At 35.8% G+C, this 15,012-nt stretch overlaps 1 protein-coding gene across 1 annotated transcript in view; it reads right to left on the bottom strand.

The window, feature by feature from the left end:
• Positions 1-1,898: 1,898 nt before the first annotated feature.
• RPGR (retinitis pigmentosa GTPase regulator) overlaps positions 1,899-15,012 on the bottom strand; it is a 39,707-nt gene continuing 26,593 nt past the window's right edge. Inside the window, 8 exon segments of the mRNA XM_039729386.1 lie at positions 1,899-3,816; positions 3,819-5,907; positions 6,911-6,976; positions 8,697-8,803; positions 10,095-10,260; positions 11,148-11,327; positions 12,461-12,585; positions 13,092-13,247. Coding sequence (XP_039585320.1) covers positions 3,218-3,816; positions 3,819-5,907; positions 6,911-6,976; positions 8,697-8,803; positions 10,095-10,260; positions 11,148-11,327; positions 12,461-12,585; positions 13,092-13,247 — 3,488 coding nt within the window. The 3' untranslated portion in view covers positions 1,899-3,217.

Below are 15,012 nucleotides of genomic sequence, written 5' to 3'. Positions count from 1 at the left end.
TTAAACAGGTTAAAAATTGATTGAAAGAAATGAATGTGAAGAAAATGGATGTTAAATTTAATACATGTATCTGCTAAACTACAAATTATAATGAATTATTACAGGGGTAAATAAATGCTACATGTTTGTGCTATTCTAATATTCTAATTCATTTTTTTCCCAGGCACTCACCAGTAGCCACTGGTAGAAAAAAGATGGATAGATTTTTGGTCTGGGCAATTGTCTGTTGTTTTCTCTCTCTAACACAGGATTTCTTTTCTCTGTTAAAAACTAACTTAGGACTATTTCTGCCATGTTTCTTCAGTACTGCACATAAATCTCTTTGTTTGCCATAATAAATACCAAGGATATACTGAATTTTCACAAAACCACAAGTAGCAAACTTCATAAACCAGAATGAGTCAAACTAAATAAAATTCCACTCATTATGCTAATGGAGTTCCAAAGTCCCCTCAAAGCCCAGAAATGCTGGCACAGAGCACAATTTATATAATGAGTCTGTGGAAAACCCTTAGAAGTGCTGGAGTAAAGCTCTGCTTTTCCCCCACCACAGGAATGATCCACAAAACTGCATAAAATCTGTTCTCAAATCAATGAATTTTAATCTAGACAAAACAAAGAAGAGGAGATGCCCATAAGCTGGCTTCCTTCACTCTCTTGGAAAGCTTTCTTCTAACAGCATATGTTAAGAGAGAAACAAAAAATAGTCCTCATTTTCCTAAGAATTTACATTAAATGCTGGAACCAAAGAGTAAATGAAGGGCCATTCCTATGTGGAATTGAAAATCACTTGCTTTAAAATGGTCTCTTTTTTCTCTCTCTCTAGGAAAAAAATTCACTAGAAATAACAGCGTTGTTTTGTTTTTCACAGCCCAGTTTTCTTCCAATGATGAATTCTAGAACCACAAAGAAGTACATGTCATATCCAAGAAACCCAGTTTTTGGCCTATAAAAATACTTTTCAATACTACTAAACTTTCTAAGTTTAATCACAGTAACATCCTAATCTTTCCCAAGAAAGATAAAATAACATATCACAGCTCCACTTAATTTCAAAGGGAAGTGTTTTCAGAGGAGTTCAGTGATAGCACAGCACACTGGCAAAATATCCAATGACTCCATCATTAGAGAGAGCTCGGGAAGGGCATCTAACTGTTTAAATATTCTCTAACAGAATATCAGGATACTTACCCTGCTCCAAAGACACATGCTGATGTCAAGACAATGTGTTCCAGAGAATTCCAAAGTTTGAAACAAGGGATGAAATACAGCCACTGGGGTAACTTTTTGCTGTATTTAGGCACAGCACATGACTGAGGTGATCTTACCTTCAGATGCAGCATAAGGAAGGGGTGAGTGAGGCAGGAAGGTTGGACCTAGACTAGGATTTACTGTCAAACTACTGATCCACTACAGGCTTTTTAGAAAATAAATTCTGGAGACATCGTGTCAAAGATTGTTTAATGCCAGCATCTTACAAAACAATATTAAAATGTTTCATAATATCAACATAAGTATTGATTCCATTCATGTTTTTATTGAATGACATTTACTCATTTTGATTCCTTTCTTCTTCTGTCCTCATTTTCAAGTAGGGCTTAAACAACTATTTTTCTAGAGAATGTCAATACTGAGATCTGTTTGCAAAAATTTCCCAGACCACCCATTGGCATAATATTCAAGTAACAATGCTGCATGATGAGTGCCTGCCTCTTCATTTACCAGTTCAGTCCCTAATGGTTGAAAGAGTGATGCATTATCTTACAAAAATAATTTGCAAGATTTGTTTGTGTATTTTCAGGAAATTCTAAAAGTATTAACTTTATCCTATCAAAAAAAAAAAAAATCAGACTTTCTTACCACTTTCTTTACTATTCCAACTGGTTTACCTCTTTTTGGAGATTACAGATAGGGTTTTTTAAAACCATAAATCTTCTCCAATGAGGAGAAGCTTTGGCTCTGATCCTGGAAACAATACATGTATTTCACACAGCAACAACATATATTCTCCCTCCTGGAGTACCTCAGAGTTAGAGGACTAATGTGATATAATCTTTTGTGGGCAGATATAGAATCTTTTGTGTATTGCACAGTATAAACAAATATAAAATGTTTTACAGGTATGTGTTTCAAATTCTCAGTTCTATCCAATCACCAAGTGTGAAATTCAAAAAATTATCCCTGAATTCTAATGTAATCTAGGCCAGATGCTGAGATCTGTGTTTCTCTTCTTGCACAGAATTGTGTGCTGACACCAAAATAAGAAGTCAGCCTTAAGGCCCTTGGAAAGTCCCAGGCCATTGCATTTCCATTTACCTCCCATCCGCTGATCCACGTAAATTTGGCAACATGTCCTTTCTTTAATTTAGCTATTTGAACATTTTACCAATGTATGAGCAGAATAAAAGTAGGGGGAATAAATTATGGAGTGATGTGGAAAAGGTTTTACAGTGACTTGTGTGAGCCAGAGAGAAGTTTGATCAGAGGATCCATGTTTACCCCTGAAAGAATTTTCTACCAAGGTTGTTGACATAGAAACCAAGAAAGAAAGAAGGAAAAATAAGAGAAACCAGCAACTGCCTATTCCAATAAGCACTTTGTTTGTCTTTCCTGACCAATGAGTAAAGTGTAAACTTAGGAGTTTTGTAAGAATGTATAAAAAGCATGCCCGCTATAATAAAAACAGGTTTGAAGCCTTCTGAAAATGAAGTGTGTTTCTTTGTATTGTCGCAATTACAACAGAGTGATACCAAAATTTTAAAATAGGTATCTTTGCTAATTTACTGAAACTCCCTTCAGGTAAGGCACATTATCAAGTAAACTGCCCTGCAACTAAAATTGGTGTGTTGCTGATTCAAAGGCAAAGATTACACTGTTACAATGCATAATTGATTTGTCAGCACGACATTACACTTGGATTAAGAGGCAAACACAGTTTACCTCCTCAGCAATTAATTTTTGTGTATTTTAAGGAAATTCTATAACAGATCATATATCATACATGATCCACATGATTGTGAAGATGATTGTATCAATAAAGTATGATGTCTCTCATAAAAGTATCCTAATCTAAACATTTTTTTCAGTCTTTTTCAAGAAATTGGCACTTAAATTATATGCATAATAGTATGCTTTGATTCCATGAAAAGTTTCTTTCAAGTAATAAAAATCAATCTGTTTCCTGAATAGGCTAAAAATTCATCTGCAGTAGTCTATGCTACTTTAGTGTTAAATAATGAGGTAGCACATTGTTCCAAAATTGTTCTGGATTATGTAAACCATTTGCTACATGACGTTTGGATTTCATGTTTTGTTTAGAGCTGTTTGGTAAAGCAGTACTTTCTGTCTTTTCTGGCTTCCTGGGTTTGCTTTTCTTTTCTGGAAGTTTACTACTATAATTTTTCCTTTTATCTTTTGCTTTTTCCTCTTCTTCTTCCTCCTCATCCTCATCTTCTCCCTCATCCTCTTCTTCCTCCTCTCCTAAATCCCCTTCCTCCTCATTTCCTTTTTCCCCCTCTTCCTCTTCACCTTCTCCCTCCTCTCCCTCTTCCCCTTCTTCTTCCTCCTCACCCTCTTCCCCTTTTTCTTCTTCCTCCTCTTCCTCCTCTTCCTCTTCTTCCTCTTCCTCCTCACCCTCTTGCCCCTTTTCTTCTTTCCCCCGCTCTTCTTCTTCCTCCTCACCTTCTTCCCCATCTTCCTCTTCTTCTTCTTCATCTTCACCCTCTTCCTCTTTTTCCTCTTCCTCTTCTTCCCCTTCTCCTTCATCTTCTTCTTCTCCTTCTTCCTGTCCTGCCTCTTCCCCCTCCTCTACCTCTTCTCCCCCTTTTCTTCTTTCCCCTGCTCTTCTTCCTCCTCACCTTCTTCCCCATCTTCCTCCTCTTCTTCTTCATCTTCACCCTCTTCCTCTTTTTCCTCTTCCTCCTCACCTTCTTCCTCTTTTTCCTCTTCCTCCTCTTCCCCTTCTCCTTCATCTTCTTCTTCTCCTTCTTCCTGTCCTGCCTCTTCCCCCTCCTCTACCTCTTCTTCTTCCTGTCCTGTTTCCTCATCTCCCCTTTCTTCCACTCCTTCCTCATCTTCCTCATCTTCCTCTTCTTCTTCCATCCCCTCTTCTCCCTCATCTTCTCCAACACTCTCTTCTTCCTCTCCTACTCCTTCATCTTCTTCCACTCCTTCTCCCTCTTCTTCATCTTCCCCTTTCTCCTCATTTTCCCTCTCCTCTTCTTCCTTGTCATCGTCTTCTCCCTCGTCCCCTTCTGCTTCTGCATCTGTTCCTTCCTCTTTCTCATCTCCTCTTTCCTCTTCCACATCATCCTTCCCATCTTTTCCTTCTTCCACTCCATCCTCACCCACTTCCTTAGTTTTTGTATTTGCATTTTCCTCAACATGCTCTTCTTCAGACACCTCTTCTTCCCTCCCTGCCAATGATTCTCCCAACTCCTCCTCTTCACCCTCTTTATCTTTTTCATTCTCCCTTTCTTTTTCCTCTTCATCTTCCTTTTCATCTCCTTCCTCTTCTGCTTCTACCTCTTTTTCTTCCCCTTCCTCTGTATCTTCCCCTCCTTCCTCACTCACATCTTTTCCCTCACTTTTAACCTCCTCTTTTCCTTTTTCAGTGCCTTCCTCTTTCTCATACTTCTCCTCCATATCCTCCTTTTCTCCCTCACTCACCATTTCTTCTTCCTCCATCAACCTGCCTTGCTCATCTCTTTGCTCTTTGCTATCTTGCTGCTCCTCAGTCTCCTCTGCACCTTCATTCCCACTGTCTCTTTCAGTCTGTGATTCTTCTTGTTCATCTTCTTCCTCATTATCTTTTCCCTCATCTTTTTCTACTGAAACTTCATCTCTGTCTTTTTTAACCTCACTTTCTTCTTCCCCTAGTTTACCTTCACTGTCAATTGTTTCATCCAATTTTTCTTTTTCACCCTTTTCACTGCTTTCATTCTCCTGCTCCTGATCAGATTCCTCCTCATTCTTAATTTCTAATGGCCTGTCTTCAACAGGTTTAGCATCAGAGCTTGTTTCTTCCTCATTCAGGCTTTTTACATCAGTCTGTTCTACACGTTCTTTCTCATTGTTTGTAGCTTGCATCTCCTCAATCTCACTGTATTTTTCTAAGTCCAGATGTGTCACTGTCCTCCTTGCCCTCTGGACAGCTCTGTGTTCATAGTAAGCCTCTTCCTTAAGTATATATTTTTGGAGATCATTAGTACTTTCCTCAGTTGAAGATGATGATGATGATGAAGTTACAGATACTTGTTTCAAAAACTGATGCTTTTTTTTAAGCTTCTGTTCTGCACTACTTTCTTGTCCTGTGACATTTATCAGTTCACACTTGTCAGATTTTTCAACACCATCCTTTAGTTTGCTTTGACTGTCTGTTGTTTTTTGACTCCCTTGCTTTTTAACAGGACGGTATTCTTGTACAGTTAATGAATCAGTCTGGGGCTGATCCCTGGGAGCAGAAGGAAGTACCTCTATTTTAAGGGATCGCTTAGATTTAACAGCTTTTGGCTTTTTATTGGAAGAATTTATTTTTTCAGTCAGAATTTGATTTTCAGTGGGAAGATTATATGTTGCATCCTCTCTGAAAAATTCAGGATTTTCCACACATTCTTTTTCCCTTTTCACTAATATGCTTTTGTCCTCAGTAATTTCTTGAGCACCACTTTTCAAAGTACTATCACTTTGTGCATGCTCAGATTTACCTTTCTTAATAGTTTTTCTGGACACAGGCTTTCCTGCAAAGGCACTACTCTTTTCTAAATCTTGTCCAGTTGACTCTGAGAGCGAAGAGTGATTTTGTAAAGAGACAGACTCTAATTTTGAGCCCTCCTTTGTGAAATCAGAATCCTTGTTTTTCAGCCCACCCTTACCATCTCTTTTCAGTTTCACATTTTTATTGTTCTTCTATTCCACATGAGAAGCAGAAAATTAAAAAGAAAGAAAAAAAGCATTAAAGACAAATGGCAGCGAAAGAAAAAGGTTACAAAAGCATCTGAACAAGAAAACAATTTGTGAGAGAGGATTAAAAGACAGCATAAAAGGCAGAATATTTCACATGAAATGAATTTACAAGTGCACATATTAGAAGAATGTAACACCCTGGTAGTGCTACACCTTTCTCTCTATCCAAGGAAATGCAGTAGGAATTGTGCAGCCAGTGCCACAGCCCATACACCAGAGCAGGGGCAATGTATGAGGCTGTGCAAGCAGAAGGAAATTCATACAGTTCTCTTACACTTCCTCCTGTGGAAACCTTCTGATGCACTCACTGTTACACCCCCTAAAAGTTGAAGTTTTAAAATCTGTTGTCTTTTTGCTTTAAATTTTACATTTATTTAACAAATTCTGAATAATAACTTTAAAAATCTAAAATAAAATTTTAAGGAAATATAACAAAGTGCTGAAAAGCTGGGATCACTTTAGGAGTGAAATAGAAAGTACTACAAAGTACTTTAATTTCATAATTAAGGCCAGTATTGTTGCTTCTTTAAATATACTTCATGGTGAATATCTGTAAATAAAATATTTACACAGTGTCCCAAAATATTTTCTTAGTAACAAACCAGTAGAAATGTAGGTTATTACATGAAGTTACGAGGTGTATATGATAGTTTCTTGCTTCTTAAACTGGTGAAATATTCCACACTCATCTCAAACTGCACTGGGTATGTGGAGCTCTAGGTTGCTGTCCAAATTCTCTCTGCCTTCATGAAGCTTCTTAGAATTTTAGGTCATGGATATTCAGAAAATTACCAAGAGGAGGTCTATAAAATTTACCTGACTTTTTAAAAACTCAAAGCAAAATAATGGACAATACAAGAATTGCAATAATGGACTAGGACAATACAAGAACTGCAGATTTTTAAACATCTGTATCAATATAAAAATATGTAATTAGTTACAGTACCTTCTGTTTTTGGAGTGGTGATAATTTTAAGGACCAGTCACCAGGATTCAACTTCATTGCATGTGTCTGCAAAAAATAGAATCTCTATTAAGAAAATAAATATATTTAATGCAGAAAGGAGCATCAAAGCCCAGTTTTACTAAACAGAACTAGTTTATGAACATTTTAATATTATTGCATAGTCAGGCTGAGACAAACCTGTATGATCATTCAGCTCACCTGTTTCACTTCCACTCCATCCTTTACTGCTTATAAAGAGCATGGAGAACAAATGTCAACACCTAAACTGTCTGTAGAGACTGAACACTACACTACCTTTCTTAGAGCCCACAGGCACATTTGAGATCCACCTTCCACTCCCTGTGATGTTGCAAATAGAACCTTACTCCACTATCATCACAAACTTAACTCAACATCCAGTTTGGCACCACAGCCTTGAAAGAACATCTTTAAAGAAACATTGCACAGCAGAATTTTTCCTTGGAATCTAATGCCTTCATCTCTTCCACATAAAGCAAGAAACCAAAAGACAACATAGAATACTACTAAGTGGGAATATATACTGAATTTTTGCTCATCCCTTGCCATATATTCCAAATGACATTATAATAATATTGTCTGCTGCTGATTATTAACTGCTGATGGTTTAACTATATTCTTTTTCAAGACAGTGAGCATGGAGAGTTCTGGTTTCAGACTCCCAATAATTTGTATCATCAGTAGAACATTAAAGGTTTTTCCTCCTCCTGTCACATGTGTCAATAAGATGTATGTTGCCGCAGTCTAGAAAAACTGAAAAAAACTATGCTGTAGCAGATTGTTTTCATTCAGATCCAAGAAGAGCAACCATTTATCTTGTATTTTGACAAGTTTGCCTGATAGGCTTTTTTTTCAAATTTATGTTTAAATTTTTTTTAAATGCTTTAAATTTGATTCAGGATAGGTATAAAACTGAAAAGGAGAAGGAAGTCTACCACACAACGTGTGCAGTATGTAAATTATGCTTCACTAAATTAATGGAGGCCATGCTGTGCATTGGATCTGATCACATTTTTTTCTTGTAAATCAAAATGAAGTCTTATAATGTTAAATAAATGGCATGGACAAACACACTATTAAATTACTAAGTACTTTTAAATGCAAACAAATAATAATTCCTGTAGATGTTCAATCCTTTCAGCATAACTGTGGCTGCATTAAGGCCAGGACATGTCCCTTCCGCTGAGAGAACAAAATGTTTTGGAAAGTTGAAAGCTGTACAACTGATAAGGTGAACATGTTTTTTAAATAAATGAAATATGTAGGAACAAGCTGGGGGATCACCAAATAATCAAAATGTCTGGATTTTGGCCTTCCCTTTAATATGATCCACCTGTATTAAAAAACCTCTTCTCAAAACAGGAAAAGATGCTCTTCTGCTTCATTTCCTGCAATTGTCTGTTGGAAATCATCAAGAAAAGCAAGGTCAGAGATAGAGATCACCATGAGGCCTTCAGCATCCTTTTCCTTTCCTTTCTGATTTCCAGAGCTAAAGCGTGGGGAGGCACTGCACTATTTGGACCACTTCAATCCCACATCACAATACTGCTTTGAAAATTAAAACATATTTTAGCATTGGGTAATGATGATACAAAATGCATGCTCATCTAACAGAGTGTCAGTAGATGTCTGTCACATGTGATGTTCTGATAGGAATTCTGCAATGGAACCTGAAACACAATTCAGATGCTTTGTCTCCCCCTGCAAAAAATTACTGAACTACAAATCCATTACTGGAATATATTACCATATTTAGGATGTCAGTTGTATCCCCAAGGTTTCTGTCAAGATTTTCATTATCTGAATCTTCTTCTGAAGAGACTTCACTAGGTTTATCTTTTTGATGATTATTTTCTACAAGGTAAAATAGCGGCAAATAAACAAATGTCATAGGAACAAGCACTGTACAGCAAACAGAACACCATACTCTTATAAAACAGAGATTATTCCTATTTTAGTAACTTAGAACTGAAGTCCTCAGATTCTTCATTCCCCCAGCCCAGGACACAGCAAAACCACTTCCATCTCCTTTCATCATTAACAACAGAGGGAGCTCAGCAATCTGGTCTCAGTGCACTGTAGATCTCTGACCATTTCTGCAGGCTTTCAAAGCCTAAATATTACCTGGGACAAAGATTCTTTTGGACAATCTCCTTAATAATAGTGTAAAAATTAGACCAAAGTAGCTGCAGTCGTGTTATCTCCATTGCACATTATCCATGTAATGGATGGGGAGACAGTGAGTTGAATTCAGCATTATAAAAATGTCCCTACATCATTAAACTCATCAGGTCTATGACCATTTTGTACAGCACAAAACCTGAGGTTTTAGGTCTAAGAAAACTCTAAAGGAAATTCAAATTTCACTGCATTGCTTTCCTGGAACCAGAAATGCTAATGGACATGCTGGCAGACTTAAAAATAATCATCTTCATTCTATGAATGAATTACTTTCAAATTAGATTTGGCTGTCCAGTAAATCTGAATTAACAATTACAGAGAAGCTCTGCATCCTGCACTCTTCAGCATTGCTCTTTCTAGGAAATCACACAGGCCCAGGATGCCAGACAAGTCCAGAACTCCTCTAGAGAATCTGTGCCAAAGTCCAGTGCTGTGTTATGGTTATCCAGACTTTTCCATCAGGTAGAATATTATAAATCCTTATTATCTTAGATAACAAAGAGTGAAGAGTACTTCTGCATTTCCCAGGGAAGAAGAAAGGTCCTGTAAAAATTAGTAGACCTATTTTCTTATGTTTTCTTATCTAAGTTCCTTGTAGGCTTACCTATGTCCTTAACACTCCTCCTAACGATTTTTTTCCCTGTAATTCCTTTTTTTGTTTGTGAAAACAAAGTAGTTAATGTTTTTACAGTATTTTTTTGAATCTTATTTCTAAAGGTAACTACAGGTACAATTTATAAATTGGGGTTTTTTTTCACTCAAGTCTCCTCTTAATCTTTAAATTTGTTTTTCAAACATGAAGAGGGTGAGGCAATTTTTGTCTGCATTTCTCTGCTTTCACGCCTGTATGCTGCCAGACTGAACCTGAACCTTCTTTCAGGTTCAAACTGCACATGTGTTTATGAATGATGAGAGTCAAACCATTCCTATCAGAAAACAGCAGCAAGATGTGGGGACACTTCACCTTTCTCATGGTTTCCATCCCTCCCAGATTCAGCTTTAGGATGACTTGTTGCAGAAAACCAGAATGGGCTGGTGTTGCTTGCCACAGGCAATGAAGATTTTAAGAAGCCTTTCCCCATTGCAGGCAGAGTTTGTGCCATTCGAGCAAACTGCTCTGGTGACCTTTCCTTTAGAAGATTGAAAACCAATAAATTGAGAAAAGGGGTAGAAGAACAAAATGCAAGCATTCTCTCATCCTTATGAGCGGTATTTGCTGTTAGCTTGGGATACAGTGTTGCAACATAATAAGCAGAAACAATATCTTTAAAAATTTTAATTATTAATAGTCCTAGAAAGTGGGCAGATATATAGTGGGATTTTTAAGATCATTTCTATGCAATGATTTCAAACAATCCTAAAATATGAGCAAAGGAGAAAAAGAACCTTTTCTTTTTATCCAAAATGAAGAACTAAACTCTCAAATAACATTAAGGTATTTAATCCACAACATCAATATATTTTTATAGAATAAATTCAGGTTTTGATAGAGCTAGTTCTCAGACAGGTAAGTGAAATGATCCAATTCATTGTGCTGTTTAAGGCAATCATATGGAATGTGTAGTGGAGATAAAAGAGCAGAAAGTAATATTTTAAGTAGCTACATCTAATATTCTCCTTTGATATTTTATGAACTATGAAATTGTTTGATATATTCAAGGATTCAGAGAGAACAGCAAAAGAGTCAGGTTCTTCCTATTTTTTAAAAAAAATATTTCTAAGATTAAAAAATGCAAAGGAACAGGTTCTGCATTTTAGAACAAAAAAAAATCACAAACCCAATTTTAATCTCTTTCACAGAAATAATTAAGCAAAATCTGACCAATACCTACTTGTTTTTCTCCTGCATCAATTTTTGGGACCAGGGTAAATGCCTGTTTTTCATGTTATATATTAACATTAAACCCTTAGTTTAAAAAGATATATTTAACTGCTTGGCATATGCTGTGATTTTAGCTATGAAAGTGATTTTGATTCCTGAAAGAAACATTGCAACTCTAAATATCTCTGAGCTTACCCTCTCTCGACGTCGCATTCGTGCTGCTGATAACTGTAAAGTGTTTGCCAGTACAAAGTCCCGTCTGGTTTGAGAGGTAGCAGCAGTCAAACGAGGCTCATATAAATCTTCCAAGGGGATTTCAGATCCTTTAGGTCTTGGAGCAGCAAAAACCAGCATGTGACAACCCCCACAAGCAACCTACAGCTCAAAAAAAGATCTGATTACTTCATTTGCAAATATCAAGGATGCACTTTTCTTACAATCATCTCTAGGGATTTAGATGATAAGAAAGAAAAGTAGTAGAAGTAAGACACAGCAAATGGCTTCAAATTTAGTTCCCAAATACACCAACAAAATAAAAATACTTAATCACATTTATTAACAACTAGTGATCTATGTTCACTTCTTCTTACTTAAATACAATCTATTTGTACTGAACAGAACAAAAGACAGGACTATCACATTTTTTATATAAAAGATAGCAAAGATATTTCCACTGATTTTCAAGAGACTTTAGCTATTTATTTTGATACAAGTCACTTGAGAGCAATACTGATACTTTCAAACCTAAATGTTTCATCACAAAATCAGCAAAATGTAAAATAAATTCAACACTTTCCAGCAGACACAATATTATTATATAAGGATCAGAGCTTTCACTTTTTAAAAGGTTTAAAACACTCACTGCTTCCAATAAAACTTCCTTCACCTCTAATTCCAGTACACAAACAGAAGTGATCAATAGATTTTGCTGCAAATTTTGTTCAGTCCTGAGTCGTGTTAATATTTTTGATGATGACAATTCTCTGACATTTCCACACCTCAAGAAGCAGATGAAAAAAACTTCCCTTACACAATTCTCTAAAAAAAAGACTATTGCTTTCTTGTCCAGTTTGGATTTAAAAAAATCCCTCAAATTTTCTTGAGGTTTAAAAATATCCCACTGTACAAAAATTGTCAAATTGAAAAGATTACTCTCTGGTGTTTACAGAAAAGATAAAAAGTTCCCCATACTTCCAACCATCCAAGAGTAATAAATAATTCAGTTTATAAGCTACCACAGCTCTGAAGACCAAAACACCATAGTACAAGAGTACTGAATAAAACCCTAAAGAGCAATCTGAATGTGTAGCCCAAGTCAAAGACATTCTAAACTAAATTAACACTGTGCTAAGCATATATATTTTCCTCCTTCCTTCAGTTTATGTTGTCTACTAATTAAATGTTATAGAAAGAAATAATTCTATAATGATATTTCAGCTCTCATTAATAATGTGTTTCATAAAAAGATAAATATTATGATGTCTGAGAGAAATGAACAAAGGTTTTACCAAAAGGACTGTGAACTTCAAGAAATTGTAACACAGAGTGGGATCAAACAGATTTGTAAAACTCTCTTCTCCAAATCCTAACTTGCCATGTCGTCCATCTCCAAAAGTAAACATCAGGCCATTCTCTGCATATGGGAATAAAAAGGATGTCAAAACAAAGATTCAATAGAAAACCAGGACAGAACCATTACAAAGTAACAGGCTGTGAAAGTAAGAAATATTTCCCTTCCAAGAGCAAAATCTGAACAATTATTTTTTACATCTTCAACAGATTAATATTATTTAAAAATATGCATGTTTTCAAAGTGCTGTCTGAGATGTTGGTCCAGACAATTTGTAAAAAAAACTATCCCAACAAAATAATAAGATTTAAACTATACAGAAAACAAGACTATTCTAAACAAGAATATTTGTTAGCAAGGCATAGTTAGGTTATAATTCCCCAGGAGATACAGAGTTATGCATGGCATGGCTGTGAGTCAGAAATTCCTGTTGAATTCACCTTTCTCACTGGCTCATTTCACCTTTAGAACCAGTAATGGATATGTCTGCTACTGCACAATGTATAAGGAAAGCTTTTACAGCATGAGAGAGTTGCTAGAAGTGGTTCCAGAATTTTGCACTCCCATACCTGCTACCACAGCAGTGTGATTTTCCCCACATGCAATGTTACAAATTTTATGCCTCTTCAAGCGTTTCACAGGCTTCGGTACTGAACTTTCAAACACAAAAGTTCCATGTCCCAGCTGCCCATACTGTCCAAGTCCAAAAGTATAAACATCTGTCTCTGAAATTATACAGGCAAAGTTAACAACAAATATGCTGCTACGTATATTTATTTATTTATTTATTTATATAACAACCTAAATTTTATTCACCAAATGAAAGGCCACTGACATAAACATAATTTAAAAATTTTAATCAATTAAAAATGTGCCAAATAATCAATTACATTTATCAATTATTAATATACAACAAAATTTAAAACAAACAGGAATTGAAGCACTACAGTATACACAGGAAAGAATTTTAAATGGTTCAATGTGTGATATATTTTCTAACATAAATGCAAAATAATCCACTGATCACACGTACATAAACCAAAGTTAAAAAAATGCATGGGAATTTACATACTGCAATCAATTCAAGACTACCATGTTTATACATTTATATGCATTTTCACAATAGCCTCATCTTAATTACTCATTAGCTCCATGAACACTGTAGGGCCCCAAATATAATAGACAAGACCTCATAATTTGTATGTAGAAGAGACTGGAACAGAGTAGGTTTCAGTATTCTGTTCAGCTACCAAATCAGCCCTGCAATAAATACAGAGAACACTATAATTGTGTTATCTTGTGACAGAATAATCATCTTTCCACATTTATATCTTGTCTGTTTAATGGACTGTGTGTGCCAGGAAAAAGAATGAGAGCTTCTCCAAAGTAATAAAGAATCTTGGTGTGTCCATCCCTGGCACTCCATCACTACAGGGGAAGATTGTGAAGCTTGGAAATCTTGATGAGGTCATGCTTGAACAGAGAAGCTTTTTGGGAAAAAAGGAGAAGTTTTCCTAGAATTTAAGTTTCTTCCCCTTTTTCTTTTGCATGTAGGCAACAAAGGAATAGTGAGAGAAATTCTACTCAAAGCACTTGAAAAACTATTATGGAAAAATGAAAAAGATTATGAATTGACAAAAAATATTCCATGTTAAGTTAAAAGAACTTTCCAATTTCAAAGGAACTGTGGTGAAATAGTAACACTACCTATGGAAATGTTCTTTCTAGGAAAGTCTTTTCCTTTCTGTTCCTTATAAATTGATCCATAATAAGATGTCATGAATTCACACCATAAAAAAAAAAAGCCCAATGGTCTCACATTTTTTATACATTGTAGATGAAAAGTATTGAGCACCTGGTTTTTTTACTAAAGGTAATCGTAAAGCTCCCTCTGCTGGAAATTTTAGTGCAAGAAAGTAAAACCTCTCGGGAGCTTTTTAAAGTAAAAGAAGCAGTTAGAAGTTTCCTGCACTATTTAGACTCCCTGGATAAGAATCAAGAAACTACACCTGAAAGACAGGAGCTTTCTCTAAGCAAAGAAAAGTCTCATCTTTATTTCAGTAAACTGCTTTCTCAGGATGGCTGATTCAAAAATTCTGTTTAGAAGTACTGCATTTGTTTTAACAGTTCTTTGGAAACTGGCAGATATTTTAACTGCATGGCTTTATTTGATTAACATAATTACTCTGAATGAACTAGTCTTTTTCTTTAATCCTAGCATGAAACATGCAAAGTCTTTTGCATTTGTGTTGAGAGGGAGATATTCTCAAATGTTAACTTTAAAAGTGCAGGGAATTTTTTCTTTCCTGTGTTCCTACTGAAAATGAGGGAAAAGGCTAATCCCAAGCCAGGTAAGAGTGCCTTATATGATGAAGAATTTCTTCTGCTGCCCTTATAGACCAGTGGTACCTAAATGTTGCTCCTCCTAAATTTGCTTCTTAGTGAATTATCAGGGTAGAGGAAGAAAAAAATCTTGAACCTTTCTTAAAT

Source organism: Passer montanus, unplaced genomic scaffold (assembly GCF_014805655.1).
Source record: "Passer montanus isolate IOZ18808 unplaced genomic scaffold, ASM1480565v1 scaffold69, whole genome shotgun sequence".
NCBI classification, from domain to species: Eukaryota; Metazoa; Chordata; class Aves; order Passeriformes; family Passeridae; genus Passer; species Passer montanus.
The sequence above is the reverse complement of the archived record's forward strand: the minus strand, read 5'-3'. Positions and strand labels throughout refer to the sequence as shown.